Source organism: Arabidopsis lyrata (assembly GCF_000004255.2).
Source record: "Arabidopsis lyrata subsp. lyrata unplaced genomic scaffold ARALYscaffold_8, whole genome shotgun sequence".
Lineage (NCBI taxonomy): Eukaryota > Viridiplantae > Streptophyta > Magnoliopsida > Brassicales > Brassicaceae > Arabidopsis > Arabidopsis lyrata.
Genome location: NW_003302548.1, coordinates 22,548,190 through 22,564,539, shown reverse-complemented (window position 1 = coordinate 22,564,539; position 16,350 = coordinate 22,548,190). Strand labels below are relative to the sequence as shown.

Below are 16,350 nucleotides of genomic sequence, written 5' to 3'. Positions count from 1 at the left end.
CTAGATTTTTTTAGCTAAAGCAGACACCCACATGATGAAAACATATCATTTTAAAACAAACAAAAAATATCCAATTACTAGATTGGCTACTAGTATTAATTTGTAGTTCCTCTTTTGACATGAACCTACTCCATCACCCACATTATTATATCATTAGATTGTTTCTTCATTTACATAAAAACATTACACACAACAAATGGAGCTAAGTCTGCAAAACTTTTACCACAAAAATATACTAAAGTCTATGATGTGAACGGAATTATTAAGAAAAAGATGCCAGAAAATGTCAATCTCTCTAATAGACAAACGTAAAGCCGACTCCAATGTAAAACCGTACTGTACGGATCTCGAGGCATTGACTAAAACTTTAACCTGGTTTAGATCAACTTAACCCTAGTCATTAGTTTAGTTAAGTCACTTTTCTATATTGTTTTTTGTCAACAAACTTTTTATTTATTTCACTTTATAGTATACTATTTCAAATAATTGTCGCTGTAGCTACTTTTACGATTTCTAATCTGATCCGGTAATACGCAAGTCGCTGGATGCTTCCGTTCAAAGATATTTTCCAATTTTTGGTCTAGAGTTCAAAGACAAACTCCATTCAATGCAACAGAATTACAATCTTTAATACTAAGTAAAAGTCACGTATATACCAGTCAAAGCTAGAAAAAGTAGCTGGAAGATTCATTTATTCCTAAAACGGAGATCTATCCGAACATAATAAATTCGTATGTAAAATGTTTTTTGGATACAACCGTGAATTTGATATTCCATATGAATTCGATTTCACATACTGTATGTAAAAACAATCATACGAATGAAAAGAAATAGATAAACAATCTAAATGAAACATATTCGGTCATGAATTTGTAACGACGACTATTTACGAATTTCCCACACAAAAAAAAAAGAAACTAATAAAGAAAAAAAGGAGGAAAAAACAAAGAAATGGAAATTTCGAGTTCAAGCGAGGGAAGATTCCGAACTAATCTGGGTCAACTACATTATTGGCAAGATTCCACAAACAAGTCAACGGTCAAATTAAACCAAAGTATACGTGGCCAATTTTTCTGATCACAACAAACGGCACGTGTCATTCTTAGTTCCAGTTACCACTGTTATGGACCAAGTCCTTGGCTCTTATTGTAGTATTAAGTACGACCCATTCAATTACGAGAAGAGTTTTGTTCACTAGTATTATCAGCTAATCTAAATCCATTTAATTGGATATTAGTGAAGTAACAACATACATAACGATGCAAAAAAGACAAATATTTGATCAGCAATTCGAGTCGGATCAAAAACCCAAAAGCAACTAGAGGGTTTATTGTTCTTCCACTTAAAGGGTTTGTACAACAAGGGTTATTCTAAAAATCTGCTTCTACAAATGACATTTCTTTTATGGAACAGAAACTTCAGAGAGACATTACATTACCCTTTTCAAGGGACTTATTTTATGCTTGAACAGCTTCTGGTTCTTTCACCGGGCTAGTGGCGACAATCTTACACACAGGCATGGTTTCATTCTTGCTCAGTAGCTTTAGTGATGGATGAAATACAACGTCTTGCAATAACACTTTGTCTTCAATGTCGAGTTCGCTCACATCTACTTCGATTTTAGATGGAATGTGTTCCGCTGGCCCTAGTAGTTTCAGAGTGCTTCGGATTGACCGTAGGTTTCCCCCTGGTCAGAGTAACAGACAATCAGATTAAAAGAACGAAATAGCAAAACAGAAGACTAACAGTTATTGTCAAAAACAATGAGCTTATAAATATCAGGCAATGGTAAACAATCCAATTTTCGTCGCTAAAATGATTTAAATCAAGAACACTCATGAAACTAGTCTATTCCCCAATGTGAAAAAAGTGAAATTTTGCTCTACACCAATGAGAAAAACCACAAACGTATCAAATATCTGGTTTCGTAAGTCCTTTACCGTTGGAAGTGTAAACTTTACTATCAGATAGAAGTGACAGATTTCTCTTTACAAGGCTTAGCTCGATCATAAGAACGGGTGGATAGCAATAAAACAGAAGCACATGAGCACTAGCCATTAGCGAAGCAAAAATAAAGACAAAACCGATCTGCAAAGTTATCATCAGTCGAAAAAGAGATCTTAACACCAGTATCAAGACCAATACACGACATTCCTATCAGTTCTCACATGATTTCTCAGTAAGCACAACATGTGACACTAGCTGAAAAAAATGCAAGTAATGCGAACAAAAGGACGAAATCGTTACCTTTCTTGAGACCAGGACAATTATCCAATCCATTGAAAACAACAGGAACATCAACCTTCAACTTCTCTCCATCATCAGCCCATACGAATACTAAATTAAGTATCTTTCCATTTTCTTCGTCTCTATGAATCTAACAGAAACACCAAACCATACTAATCCCATCACCAAATTCACTCACAACATCTGTATTTTACTAAATTCATGATACGATCGCGATTGAAATCGAAATGAGTGAAACTAGCAATACCTTAAGAGGAAGTACTCGACCCGATTCAACAAGCGTCGACGAACCCTGACCAGCTCGGATCTGAAGCTGGAAAGTGGTCGAACAGAAAAATGGGAGACCAACAGAGTCAATAATAGACTTAATCTGCTTGTTATCCGCCGTCAATAGCTGCTTCCTCGAAACGCCTCGCTTCGAAGCGTCAGTCTCAAGAAGCGATTGCGGGAAAACCACGGCGGGAATCCGGCCAATCGTCCGATCCCGAGCCGATACTCCTCGACCCGTAGCTTCACGTGGAATCGCCTGGATCGTCTGATACTGATGAATACGCCGAATCGATCCACCGAATGAAGACGCCGGCAGATTAGCCACGGATCTCAGGCCACGCCACCATTTCGCCATCTCAGTGTGGTTTAGAGTTCGATGTGACGTTAGGGTTTGTTTCCTTCAAAGTTCAGACGTTGGCAGGGTTTAAGCTCTGTGGGCTTTCTATGGACTATAAACAAATTTAGCATTGGGCTTTATTGGCCCATAGTCTTATTTTATCCTTGTTTCGTTTTTTTTTTTGTTTATTAGTAAAATACAAGAGTTCGTTTTTTATTTATCTTAATCGAAATTTGCTTGTTATCCAGTAATATACATAACTACACAAAATGATGGTCGATTAAGATATGATCACGAAAATTTTGGTCGTGCTTTTTGTCTTTTTCGTGATAACAACATTCTTTCATTGTCTTGGTTATGAATTTTCAAAGCCGTATCAGTATGCAGTTGCTCACACGCTAAGCTTATAGTATACACGTCCATAGGCCAAAGATGCAAATGTCCATATACTCCATATACCTCCTCTGATTATTTAATTTTGACTTATTTTCTTACCAACCATTATTACTTTATTTTTATACGTACGTTTCTTTACGTGACTTCAACCCTCTATATTCGTTTTGCTCATGGTAATTGTGTTTCATATCCTTTTTTTATATATATAACATTTCTATGGTTGCAGGTAAAATTGATGGTTTGTCGACAATAGCTATATTTGTTATGCTTATTTCATATGATTAAATTGTTTCCACCGTCTAATCTATTATATCACTATTCACACTTCAAAAATTAGTTGTTTTTGTAAGACTGTAACTGGAGGGGAGACAATCAGAATATTACTATAAGACTCACAAAAACAATAATATCATGCAAATGAGGGACGGTCCATTGCACGTGACAGTGTCTATCATATCCTATTTAGATCATAGCAAATAACAAAGTCAACATATAACAATGATATATATATAACAAACCCAACGAATTTTTTAACTTTTAACTTATAATATATATTAGAATGAGACAAAAAAAAATAATAGTGTTTTACGTCTTTTATCTTATATCTCAAATTCCTTCTCCAAATTATCAACCTCACAAGTCCCACGCCACAAGAAAGAATAACGAATTAGAAGACAAATAAACAAATATTCATATTTACAGCATATTCATAAACAAAAATATACGTAACTAGAACAGTACAACTGAAGATAGGCCAGGACATTCGTTTAACTATTTGGTTTCGGTTCGGTTCTGTTCGGTTTCAGTTAATTTAGATATAGTAATATAATAACCATTCGGATATTTTAGGAATTTCGGTTCGGTTCGGTTCTGTTCGGTTTAGATATTTAAATAGATAATCGTAACTAACCAAACTTTTATCATGTTCGGTTTGGTTCGGGTTTTTACCCAAAATAACTTAAATTTACCGAATATAACCGAAACTAACCAAAATTAACCGAAGAAAATACAAAAAAAAAAAAAAATGTTAGAAAGAAAATTAAAATTTGATTCAATTTTGTAAAAGAGTATTTAACATTGATAAATATAACAAACAATATTGGAATATTTTGATTATTTAAAGTATTTGATTGTTTTTGAATTTAAAAATAATTATTATTTTGAGTTTGTTATAGTTTTGGATATTATCTTTGAGTATCTTAAGGTTTTTGGATTTTTCGGTTAACTGTTTGGTTATCGGTTCGGTTCGGTTTTAGTTAGTTTGGATAGAGAATTTTACTAACCATTCGTATATTTTAAAAACTTCGGTTCGAATATGATTCGATATTTTTTGTTCGGTTTGATCGGTTATTTGGTTAGCGGTTTTTTGTTCATGCCTAACTGAAGAGTAAGCGAGAAGCATAACTTTAGTACGTTTTAAACCACCGTAACCAAAAACATAAAAATATTTCAATGTATTTTTGCATCATTAAACTTTTATAATTCTTATCGTTTATAAAATTTGATTTATTCATAGAGCGATGATATGATGTAGTATTATATCTTGTTTTTGTCTCTTCTAAAACTTGGTCCTACCTTTAAACTTCCGTCTTACTCTATTGGCTATGGACGACGTCAGCCAATTGGTCCTCTATTTTCGTCGTTCTACTTCTACTCTAATAGTTTATTACAGGAATGCCATCAGATTTGCACGAATGAAACAAATTTGTATGTAATATGTATTAAAGATCGACGTCTTAAAGATCGGATCTCAACTCCTAGATTTTTTTTTTTTGTTTTCTTTTCAAGAGTTTTCTATGTATTGTTAAATTTTTATTAATAGTAAGAATGTTTTATGTAGTGAAGGTTTTCTAAAACAGCTGGTTTGTATCAAAAATAATGAAAAGTGCGTACACTTTTTTTAGTTATTATCAAAATTCAAAAATAACTAGTTAAAATGTACTCCCTTTGTTCCTAAAACAATGATATTTTAGTTTTACACACAAATTAAGAAAAAGTAACTTTTATATTTTTTAATTATTATTTTGTTAGTTTAATAATATTAGTTTTACTTCTCTCCTTCTACTATTGGTCACAAACAAAAATAATAATAATGTTTTTACAAAACATCAATTTTGATGGAACAAGTAAAAAAAGCAAAACTAGGAACAGAAAGAGCATAATTTTTGTTTAAGTTAAAATGTAGTATAATGCGTACGACGGTACGAGTACGTATGAAAAGTGCCATTGTATACCAACTTTTGACGCCAATCCCTTGTTATTTGTATTTTTTTCCGTATGCTACTTTTCTACGTTTCTACGTTAATTTTTTTGCCTAGGTTTCATAAAACTCAACGATACAAATGGGAGAAAACTGAAAACCAATACACTATCATTATTTTATCTATATGGGTATTTGTGCACCCTTGAAACTTTTGTTTTTTAAATGATTTTCTGACCTAAGCGTACATAACTATCGATGACTTTTTAATTGTGATTTTTTCCTTATTTTTAGTTAAAGTGTAGAAATTTATTGTCTGTAATTCTGATATAAGAAATAATAATCGATTATTTGTTCAAAAACATTAGTAGTTGAGTTTATTTTTAACATATTATCACCAAAGCTAATTTTTGAAAAAAATCTTGATCGTTTTCATGGAAATATTATCGTGAAAATTATATGTTTGTTTGCAAGTTAAAACTGTCTACGCGTTTCCGTTTGAAAGTGCCCTTATCATATAAGTCAGAATATCTATATGACTATCAGACTAAATCCTTTTCTCCTTTTAATCTTGTAGTAAAATTTTAATAAATGAATGATGAGACAAAAAGAAGAAATTATGTAAGTCCATGTGGTGAAGTTTTGACCGAACTTTATTTAACTGCGTTGATTATTTTGGTTCTGGCGCACGTGCGGCAACTCATAGTGGGCTGGGTATGTAACTACAATAATACCCCTACAAATGGTCAATTTTGTTATTATAATTTATTAATTTTGGTAGAAATTTACTACTTTTAGTTTTAGGGGGAACGAGAACATAAATTTGTTCTACTTTAAATTGAATTTTTTTTTTAAAATATTTCTTTTCTATATAAAATAGTACTCCGACACTGTTCAAATTTCTCAGCAATGAATGCTTACCTACATTTATTTAACGATTTTTTCTTAAAAATTTGACTGTGATATTGCATTCAATGATATAAGTTACTCGATACTACAGATTAACAAAAAAAAAAAAACAATTATCAGTGATGAAAACATAACCATGTGCAACATTAGACTTGTGTTGTTCATAACGAAGCACTTTAATTCTATCTCCAGTTGGCATGTGACCATAATCATCTTACTCAAAGGCACGTAAGTTAAATACAAATCTAAGCTAAAAATATATTTGATTCAATAATTGGACCGACGTTGGACTGAATTGTAATAAAGATTTTGTTAATAGAAGGAAATAAAAACAAAATTGGTGTATTCGTGGGGCTGACTTTTTCAAGTAACTGTGTAACGATTTCGTATCAATTTAAGATTTTTGGAGTGAAAATGACTTATCTCGAGACAAAGACAGCAGTTAGGGGATAATTAAAGTTAAAATTAAAAAGGAAATAATTCAGGGATAAATCTGTAATTACATGTACTTGCTTAAAACTTAAAACCCAAATTAATAATTATGAGATCCAACGACGGTAAATCACTCTCTCTTGTAATCTCAACGGCTATGGTTTGTGGCGTATTCACTGATATAAAAGATCGTCCCCGTCATTAGAAAAGCCTTCCTTTTTCTTTTTTTCCCATTTTCTTCTCCTTCATGATCTTTTATTGGTTTTCTCTTCGTTTTATAAAATCTTCAGCCTTAGGGCAGAATAAATCGTAGATCAGATCAAATAATAGGGTTTCTCTGGGTTTTCTCAGAAACCATAGAGCCCGATAGTTACTTCCTACTCACTCAACCTATCTCGCTATCGATCATGAAATCAAACGATGAGGAGAGTGAGATACGAAGCTAGCAAAACAAAGATCATAGAGAGGTTTTTGGAAAGGAGAAAGATTCGTTGTTTAATTGAGGTAAGTTTGATTTTTCCTATTTTGTTCGATGATTTGATTTAGTTAAAAGTTTGATTGATAGAGATTGATATTGATAGATTTTACTTTGATCATTTATGATATTTATAGTATCTTGTTTAATTTTGTGGAATCTGTTGATCTTCTTCGTCTTCTTGTTATCCTACACATAAACCTAATTTATTTCCTTTCGAAAAATAAATCTTCTTGCCTTGTAAACAGATCTGAAAACTTTTCTTGGTCATCTTGATCTTGGTTCTTAATGTTTATAATCAGAAAATTGATTTTTTTCCTTCCATTTCACTATTCTATTACTTGTACGGAAATTTTTTGTTGCACGAATCACGATAACATTTATATACAATCTCTCAACTTCATCTAATGACTTACACGAAGCTTCCTCGATGCATTTATTTTCACGATCCCTATTTCATTATTTTCAAGATAATTTCTACTCCTATTTAATTTAAAGAAACTGAATATTTTTCTTTCTTTTATATCTTCTCAGGCTCTCAAGTCTCTCAAGAGAGACAAAAATGGCGTCTTCAAGCTCTCCTTGCGCAGCTTGTAAATTCTTGAGAAGAAAATGCACACAAGAATGTGTATTCGCTCCATATTTCCCACCAGACCAACCTCAGAAATTCGCATACGTTCACAAAGTCTTTGGGGCAAGTAACGTGGCTAAGCTTCTCAACGAGCTTGCCTCTAACCATAGAGAAGACGCAGTAAACTCTCTATTCTACGAAGCAGAAGCTCGACTACGTGATCCGGTTTACGGTTGCGTCGGTTTAATCTCAATCCTTCAACACCGTCTTAAACAGCTGCAACAAGATCTTGAAAACGCCAAGAAAGAGCTTGCTACGTACGTTGGTCCTCAAGCTATGCTTCCTATTCTCCAACCGCCTCAACCGCATTTCATGTCTCCACCGCCGCAACCGCAACGACCATCTTCTTCTTCAGCGTCTGTGTTGACTCAGCATCAACATAACTTGTTGCCAATGATGGGTATTCCAACCGGACAATTGTACCATCAACAGCAACAACAGATCTTTGAGGCTCAGCAGTTAGCAGCGGTTGCGAGAGAGCAACAAAATGAGATGTTTAGAGCTTATGGAGGAGGAGGAAGTAGTAGTCCACACCATCAAAACCAAGCTCAAGCTGAGATTTTGAGGTTTAACAATGGGTTTGACTCTGTACCGGCCGGTTCAGTTACGGTTACTGGGTTTAATCAGTTAAGCTCCGGTGGTACAGCGGTAACCGGAATGTCTCTTGGAGGTAACTTTGTTGATAGTCCTTCGACGAATAATAATTACCATACGGATCAGCAGTTACACCATCATCATCAACAGCAACAACATCATGAGGCTCAACTATTCATACCTACACAATCTTCTCAGCCGCTACCGCTTCAAACGCAGGAGACGCAAACGCTGACGCAGCCGAATTCAGAGAGCGAGGAGGGTAGAAGGAGTGTCATTGGTTAATCTCGCTAATTGAGGAGTAATAAAAAAAGATACGGCCTTTGACCTTCTCGCTTGCTCGATAAACTCTAAACAAATTTCCTAAGGTACGTGGCAAAAAATTGATTTAAATTTTCACAAGTGATAAATAACAATTAGGGTTTTAGATTTTTGTTTCATTGAGATTTTTTTTTTTTTTCATTTTCTCTGCATTTTGAATGTTCTTTATTTATGGAATAGTACAGTTTATATATAACATTTAATGAAAAAGCCTTGTCATTTCTTCAATAACTCTCCTACTCTTATAGCCATAGCCCATATTTTTAAACAACTTCCTTTTTGTTGGATTCTCTGAACAATAATACATTAACTAACCTAGTTGGTGTTCAAAAAAAAAAAAAAAATAAATAACTAACCTAGTTATTATAACAAAGGGAAGTAGGGTTTAAACTTTAAAAGTAAATAAATCATGGTGGGTCACATCACTTCACCATTTCTTGGTTTAGACTTGTGTGATATGGTAATAATTTGAATCATTTGATCTATGTTGGCTTTAATTTGTTCTACCTACTAGAGCTGAAAAAAGGAGAAAATTTGGGTATCTTTAAGAGTCTAAGATTTGCTTACACCTTTCTGTCTGGAAATCTTTTAAGTGTTGTCCCATAAGATGCACTTTATTCGTGCATGTATCAAGCATCAACCACATCGATCAAGTTCTTTATAATAATAATATTGTTTCTTAAGTCTCTCTCGGATCCATTGTTTTTGGTTTTACTTATATTTGCTCGACTTTTCCTGCAGTTGGAAACTCTGACTTTGCTCAAGGCATTATGGACGCAATCGAGTTTTTCTTTCTTCCTAATTTTGTCGGCACTTCCAAAAGCGAAAAGACACCCACCACGTAAAAGTCAAACGACTCACAAAGAAGTCACCGTTATTTGGTTGATTTTTGTGTCCCGCAGACAGTTTTGGTGACGAGTATAAAGTATAAACCAAAGGCTCGTATCAAATTGAATTGAACATGATCTCCACTCCATCCCCGAAACAAATACTACTTTTTCTTTTTCTTGTATCTTCCTATTACTATTTTTTGACATTTCTTTTGGTTTAAGTAGAAAAGGAGAAATTAGTGTTTTTGGTTGCAAATCTATCTGTAAATTAGATGTCAAGAGAAGGGTTACTTGCCCGAGTGGCTTATCACATATCCGATGTCAATCGGAAATATTAAATAAAAAGTTTGAATAATCCATCTTTGTCTATCCCGCGTTTATATTTGTTGCTTCTGAAAAATTAAATCTCGTTTTATTTTACCTACTAATTGTTTTTTTTTTTTTTAGGATAACCCATTTACAGCAAGTAGAATGGGAGTCTCTCACAATAGTTTTAAATGTTAAGGGTATTAATAAACAATAAAAGTTTCTAAAAAAAGTGGAGAAAATCTCTCATAATCTCTTATTTGAGAGACTCTTTCTATTTTTTTTAAAGTATCGATATGGTGTATATACCTAAAATTTTAAATGAGAAAAATATACAAAAGATTAAAGTTAATAAAAATAATAAGAAAAAGTCTAAGCAACCCAAAAAAGTTACAAAAAGGCTACAACATTTTATAAAGAGAGTGTGTCCCAAAAAAATTACAAAAAGGCTACTTTATAAACAATCATCAAGTAGCTAGATGAAGCTAAAGAAGTAGTTAAGTGTGAATGCTTGGCAATTAAGATTATGTTGGTTCATTTATTAACAATCTTTGACCACTCACTAATTTATTTTTGGCTCTCTCTTCCATATCATCACCGTTTTATCTTTATAAATCCTCCCTTAAAAACTTTCATTCATCACTTAACAAATTTGGCCATACCATGATCATATAAATCAGTAGCTAAATCAATGTGAGTGTGGTTTAGATATTTGACCTGAATGATTCATGAGAAATAGTATTGATACTTAATGTTCATGTGCATGTGCATATAATAGTATATTAATCTCACCAGTAGGATGGATGCTTAGTATAGCAATAAAGAGAAGGTGGTGAAATTGATGAGCATCGGTCATTAAATTAAGCACTGACCCATTAATTGCGCACTTACCCATAAACCCCATTCACTCTTTTTATTAACTTAAGAATAAATTCTACGTACATACATGATACATCTCTCTATATCTAACACTAGTCACTACTCACTAGTGTACCCTTCTCGGTACTCTTATCAATGTCTCGTGTCGCAATAAATCCATATAAAGATTTCTAACTAGGTCAATCCAACATCCAATTTAATACACAGTCCTTAGTTAGTAGATTCTAATTTAAGCGTCGACAAAATTAATGACCTAAGATTTGCTGTATATGTCATGCCAATATGATAAAATGCTATATGTTGTAGTTGGGCTGGCCATTTGATTATATATTTAAGGCCTTTTCTTTAACAAAATCAGAGACAGGCCCATCAATTAAATTTAAAAGCTTAGAAATTGCCACGTCACTGTCAGTGCATCAACATTCATCACCGTCTCCAGAGCTCCGTTCCGTTTTTGCAGTGAGTGTTAACGTTTAACACCGTCAAGTAACGGCATAATGTTATCGAATATTCTTTCATCACATGGCCGCTTCTGCAGCACGTGACTTTCAAGCTTCTGTTTTCCTCGAAACTATTTTTTTTTTAAATATCTTGTTATTCAAAACCAAAATATCTTCTTCTTTTTTCTTATTTTTCTCACAACTATATATTTGTTTGACACTAATTCTCAAAATGGAAAAAAAGAAGAAAAATAGAAAGAAATCGAAACGGATAAATACAGAGAATTTAGAGTTTGTTTTTAAGGAGACAAGGACGAGTCAAGTCGCGCTTTTTCTTTTTCCTTTTTTTTTTTTTCATTTTAATTTTTAATTAATTTTGTTTTGGGTTATAGTTTCTTACGAAGCAATCATCATCAAAACGCGGCGGCTCTTGTCGTATCAAAGCACAGAACGTTGTCGTTTTGGGATAATCCTTATCTCTTGGGGCAACCAATTATTGATTTTTTTTTCTTTCTTCAACTTTCCTCATTCGTTCTCTTCTTGAAGATATTTTTCCATTTTCTCGAATCTTCTTCTTCCTAGATTCCAGCGACTTAATAACAACAACAACAACAACATATTCTCTTCTGGGTAGAAAAGATTCGAATTTCTTTTTTTGTGATCAGAGATGGATCGAGCTCCAGTGACAACAGGACCTATGGATATGCCGATTATGCACGACAGTGATCGATATGACTTCGTTAAGGATATTGGTTCTGGTAATTTTGGTGTTGCTCGTCTTATGAGAGATAAACTCACTAAAGAGCTTGTTGCTGTCAAGTACATCGAGAGAGGAGACAAGGTTTCATATATAAAAATCTCATCTTTTTATATTTTAGTTTTTCTATTTTTGGAAGTTCAGTGATCGTTTATTTTTAGTGTTTGATTTAATGGTTTAGTACTTAAATTTAGCGTTTTTAGATTTTGTTTGATGATGATTATGCTTTTGAGTGCTTTTAATGTGTGTTATGGTTTGTGATTTAAAGATGCGAGCTTTAAGTGAATATTATTAGGATTTTAGTTGGTTTTGAGTGTTGTGCTTTTGTAGATTAGGATAGTTGTGAATGACTTGTGGCTGAGTACTTGTTACTATTGGAGTTGCAGATTGATGAGAATGTTCAAAGGGAAATTATTAACCACAGGTCATTAAGGCATCCTAATATTGTCAGATTTAAAGAGGTAAAAGTTAAACACTTTTCTTCAGTTCTTGTCTTTGCATTTTGTTAAGCCAGAGTGATTCTTTAAACTCTGTTTCTTGTACGTACTTGAGGATAGGTCATTTTGACACCGACTCATCTGGCTATCATAATGGAATATGCTTCTGGCGGTGAACTTTACGAGCGGATTTGCAATGCAGGACGGTTTAATGAAGATGAGGTTTGTATTTGATTCTCTTCTCGGAAGTTCAGGTTTTCGGTTTCCCTATTTTTTGATCTTTTTGATTTCTTCTTGTACAGGCTCGGTTCTTCTTTCAGCAGCTTATATCTGGAGTCAGTTATTGTCATGCAATGGTATGTAGAGACATTGTTTCTTGGAGCCTATGGATTTGTATCCTCGTTTTTTTCCGAACTTGTTGTTAATGATACTCTGCTTTTTTCATTTCTTGTGAAGCAAATTTGCCATCGCGACCTAAAGCTTGAGAATACATTGTTGGATGGGAGTCCTGCTCCTCGATTAAAAATTTGTGATTTTGGATATTCAAAGGTATTACTTATCACACAATATTTTGTTCTTTTGGTATCAGAAACTGTACACTTGTGGTTCCTCTATTCTCATGCTAATTTCCCCTGTCTCTTCTTAGCCCTATATACTAGTTCAAATGTCTGTTTGAAGTGTTTGCTTATGCATTTCTTTTTGTCAGTCTTCTGTTCTTCATTCACAACCAAAGTCAACTGTCGGTACTCCTGCATACATCGCTCCAGAGGTTCTGCTTCGTCAGGAATATGATGGCAAGGTAAACACGTCTTTTTTAAAATAAATTACTCTGTAATCTGCGTTTTTCCATGGGTGAATAACCAATTATTGAGTGTTACAAATATCAGATTGCTGATGTGTGGTCATGTGGTGTGACCTTATATGTCATGTTGGTTGGAGCTTATCCGTTCGAAGATCCAGATGAGCCCAGAGACTATCGGAAAACAATACAGGTAACTGCTTAAAACGTTGTTTCTTTGTTTATCTCTTGAGCATCCTCTTATTCTCTTTATGATCCTGAAACAGAGAATCCTTAGCGTTAAATACTCGATCCCTGATGACATACGGATATCACCTGACTGCTGTCATCTAATTTCAAGAATCTTTGTGGCTGATCCCGCTACCGTAAGTCATTCCCCTTCCTCATCTCTTAATCTTTAACCATCGGCCAGATGACATTCTGATGTTTGATGTTGTTACAGAGAATTAGCATTCCAGAGATCAAAACCCACAATTGGTTCTTGAAGAATCTCCCAGCTGATCTAATGAACGAGAGCAACACAGGAAGCCAGTTTCAGGAGCCTGAACAACCAATGCAGAGCCTTGACACAATCATGCAAATCATCTCTGAAGCCACGATTCCCGCTGTTCGAAACCGTTGCCTAGATGATTTCATGACAGACAATCTTGATCTTGACGATGACATGGATGACTTTGATTCTGAATCTGAAATCGACATTGACAGTAGCGGAGAGATAGTTTACGCTCTCTAATAAAAAAAAACTTTTTTAATGACCAAAACACTTCTCTATCTGTTCTAAGACCAGTGTTCTGATCCTCTGGTTTCAATTTCTACCATTTTTGTATTGTCTCTGTTTGTTTCTTGCATACCTATATATGTAATGTAAAATATCATATCTGTGTATATATAAATATATTCCAATGTTACAAAAAATCTCACACACAAAAGCAAATTGACTTAAAACAGTTGAAGGAAGTTGAGGTTATGTTCTGTCTCTTCCTCTGTGATCGTTAGATTCTTCATTTTTGGTTTCAATCTTTTCCACAACAACGCAGTCTCTTCGCCGCATTTCACCTCCAGATTCGCTAGATTCTTCACCGAATCCGGTAACTCGCATCGATAACAATCTTTCATCGAAATTTTCTCAAGCTTGTCGAGCTTTCCAATATCTAGAGGTAGTTTTTTCAATTGGAAGCCACCAGAAACATCAAGAAACCGCAAATTGTTGAGTCTATCAATCGTTTCAGGCAGTTCTAAGAGACTAGTACAAGAACTAAGTCTCAACATTTCAAGATTCCTCAAGTCACCTATAGCTTCTATGAGTCTACAAAGCTTGTTACAATTTGTAACGCTAAGCTTCTTCAATGAAACAACTTGAGAGATCCAATATGGTAATTCATCAAGATTATAGCAATAATCAATTTCGATTTCCTGTAGACTTTGTAAAGTTTTAGAAACATCATTAACTTCTAATTCGTTGAGAACATCAACAAAGTGACACAACCATAAAGACAACTTCTCAAGACTCTTGAGACCAAGTTTGGGAATGTCAAGCAAAATGATTGATACTTTCTCGAATCTGATCCGTTTCAGGTTTGGTAAAGAGCTGAGACAAGACAAGTTGGTTAACTTTGCAGGATCAAGACCATGATTTATGATTATCACAACCTTCAATTCCTTCATTGTCGCAATGAAGTTTGGTAATGCATAGTTTGATGAAGAGAGATTAAGAACTAAAGCTTCAACATTTGGACAATCCATTTCAAACCAACTTGATGATAAAAATGAATCATCTAAGAACAAAACAAAACAAAAAGAAGAAGATCAATCATATGAAGTAAATATGCTTAAAGGGTGTGTGAAACAGAGTGAAGAAATAATTATATTACCGGTAGAGATAGAAATTAGAGATGCATTAATAACAATAGGTTGTTTTGGATTTAAACACCAGTTTGGGAATTTGTTTTCTTGTATCTCCAAGTTTAATCTTTTCCTTTCGAAAATCGAAGACGACTCTTTTTCGCATTGATTTATAGCAAATTCTCTAAGGATGTTTTCTTGTTTAACCAATAACTCACTGTAGAAACCATCTTCATACTCATTTCTCCTATATTAAAGCAAATAAATAAAGGAAAGTTGGGAAAACAAATCTATTAAAAATAATGAAAAATAGGGTGAAACCATTTTCTATAGGCTTTAGGGTCAAGAATTGGTAGATGAGTGGGAAAGTAACATACCCAAGAGGAAGAAGTTTAAGGAGATTGTGGGAGGCAAGATCTTGGAGGTAATTCATACAAATGAAGCTCTCTTTACCGTATAATGCAGACCATAAGTCAATAATAGATGAAGCAATTATCCTTTGGTCTTCAAGAAATAAGGCCATGTCCAAGAAACACTCTCGAAGATTATGGGGCAAGGCTTCAAAGCTTTGGACCGATCTCGAATCCATAATGGTTCCTATGAATGAAGAAGATTTATGAATTAATTAAGATCCAATGCTGAAAACAAAGAAATATAATAGAAATTTACTCTATTGACTGACTCTTTCTTTTATTATATAAACGTGACTCTTCACAAAACCCATTAGATGAATTTATAACGGAAAAGTCAGGCGGTACTTTGAATAAAACACAGAGTTTGAATGGAGAAACTTATATCAATCCCATAAGATAAGTTTAATTAGCAAAAGGAAAAAGGTGACTTGACCAACACGGAAGAAATATGCTTATTGATTAGATTAAAATGTGATAAAAATAAAAATAAAAAATCTCTTTAAAAGGTTTTATTTTACTACACAAGTGGTGATTTTTGCAGGGAAAAACAATTTTTTGGAAAATAAAAATCCAGTATGATCCCTTTGTAATTAATAAGAAATAATTTCTTGCATCTGACTACTGTTTTTGACTTTTTCTTCTTAAAGGCTCTATATGATGAGATAGACTTCATATTTTAGGATTTTCAAAGAATTTACAAGACTATATTTTAAATTAAAATGAAGAATGTTGAATATTACTATTATAGTTTGTCAAAAATGTTGGTGAATAACTCTGTTCAAATTTATTCAATTTAGATAAGGACCAAGTATTTAGTAGTATTAAATGGTTTAAA

At 33.6% G+C, this 16,350-nt stretch overlaps 4 protein-coding genes across 4 annotated transcripts; 2 read left to right on the top strand and 2 right to left on the bottom strand.

Moving 5' to 3' along the window:
- Positions 1–1,237: 1,237 nt before the first annotated feature.
- LOC9302801 (50S ribosomal protein L25) lies at positions 1,238–3,032 on the bottom strand. Its single transcript, XM_002865000.2, has 3 exons — positions 2,495–3,032; positions 2,248–2,377; positions 1,238–1,687 (listed from the first exon to the last, which is right to left on the bottom strand). The coding sequence occupies exons 1-3, from the start codon at positions 2,870–2,872 to the stop codon at positions 1,458–1,460; spliced, it is 738 nt and encodes a 245-aa protein (XP_002865046.1). The 5' UTR covers positions 2,873–3,032; the 3' UTR covers positions 1,238–1,457.
- A 3,385-nt stretch (positions 3,033–6,417) lies between these two features.
- LOC9302800 (LOB domain-containing protein 36) lies at positions 6,418–9,999 on the top strand. Its single transcript, XM_021012368.1, has 3 exons — positions 6,418–7,295; positions 7,801–8,859; positions 9,554–9,999. Exon 2 carries the CDS (start codon positions 7,829–7,831, stop codon positions 8,774–8,776), a length of 948 nt encoding a protein of 315 aa, XP_020868027.1. The 5' UTR covers positions 6,418–7,295; positions 7,801–7,828; the 3' UTR covers positions 8,777–8,859; positions 9,554–9,999.
- Positions 10,000–11,710: 1,711 nt separating this feature from the next.
- Positions 11,711–14,147, top strand: LOC9301121 (serine/threonine-protein kinase SRK2I). Its single transcript, XM_002866681.2, has 9 exons — positions 11,711–12,108; positions 12,411–12,485; positions 12,582–12,683; positions 12,764–12,817; positions 12,918–13,010; positions 13,168–13,260; positions 13,349–13,453; positions 13,527–13,625; positions 13,703–14,147. Exons 1-9 carry the CDS (start codon positions 11,935–11,937, stop codon positions 13,991–13,993), a joined length of 1,086 nt encoding a protein of 361 aa, XP_002866727.1. The 5' UTR covers positions 11,711–11,934; the 3' UTR covers positions 13,994–14,147.
- A 28-nt stretch (positions 14,148–14,175) lies between these two features.
- LOC9301120 (probable disease resistance protein At5g66890) lies at positions 14,176–15,846 on the bottom strand. The gene is made up of 3 exons (XM_002864999.2): positions 15,480–15,846; positions 15,132–15,349; positions 14,176–15,035 (listed from the first exon to the last, which is right to left on the bottom strand). The coding sequence occupies exons 1-3, from the start codon at positions 15,689–15,691 to the stop codon at positions 14,200–14,202; spliced, it is 1,266 nt and encodes a 421-aa protein (XP_002865045.1). The 5' UTR covers positions 15,692–15,846; the 3' UTR covers positions 14,176–14,199.
- Between the last annotated feature and the right edge of the window lie 504 nt (positions 15,847–16,350).

Excerpts from the sequence above, each read along its gene's own strand:
- LOC9302801 (XM_002865000.2), bottom strand. The coding sequence starts at position 2,872 with ATGGCGAAATGGTGGCGTGGCCTGAGATCCGTGGCTAATCTGCCGGCG. Across the intron at positions 2,378-2,494 it reads GTCGAGTACTTCCTCTTAAG|ATTCATAGAGACGAAGAAAA; the intron begins GTATTGCTAGTT and ends TGTTTCTGTTAG. Across the intron at positions 1,688-2,247 it reads TTGTCCTGGTCTCAAGAAAG|GGGGAAACCTACGGTCAATC; the intron begins GTAACGATTTCG and ends TACTCTGACCAG.
- LOC9301120 (XM_002864999.2), bottom strand. The coding sequence starts at position 15,691 with ATGGATTCGAGATCGGTCCAAAGCTTTGAAGCCTTGCCCCATAATCTT. Across the intron at positions 15,350-15,479 it reads CTTAAACTTCTTCCTCTTGG|GAGAAATGAGTATGAAGATG; the intron begins GTATGTTACTTT and ends GCTTTAATATAG. Across the intron at positions 15,036-15,131 it reads TCTAATTTCTATCTCTACCG|ATGATTCATTTTTATCATCA; the intron begins GTAATATAATTA and ends TTTTGTTCTTAG.
- LOC9302800 (XM_021012368.1), top strand. The coding sequence starts at position 7,829 with ATGGCGTCTTCAAGCTCTCCTTGCGCAGCTTGTAAATTCTTGAGAAGA.
- LOC9301121 (XM_002866681.2), top strand. The coding sequence starts at position 11,935 with ATGGATCGAGCTCCAGTGACAACAGGACCTATGGATATGCCGATTATG. Across the intron at positions 12,486-12,581 it reads ATATTGTCAGATTTAAAGAG|GTCATTTTGACACCGACTCA; the intron begins GTAAAAGTTAAA and ends ACTTGAGGATAG. Across the intron at positions 13,626-13,702 it reads TTGTGGCTGATCCCGCTACC|AGAATTAGCATTCCAGAGAT; the intron begins GTAAGTCATTCC and ends ATGTTGTTACAG.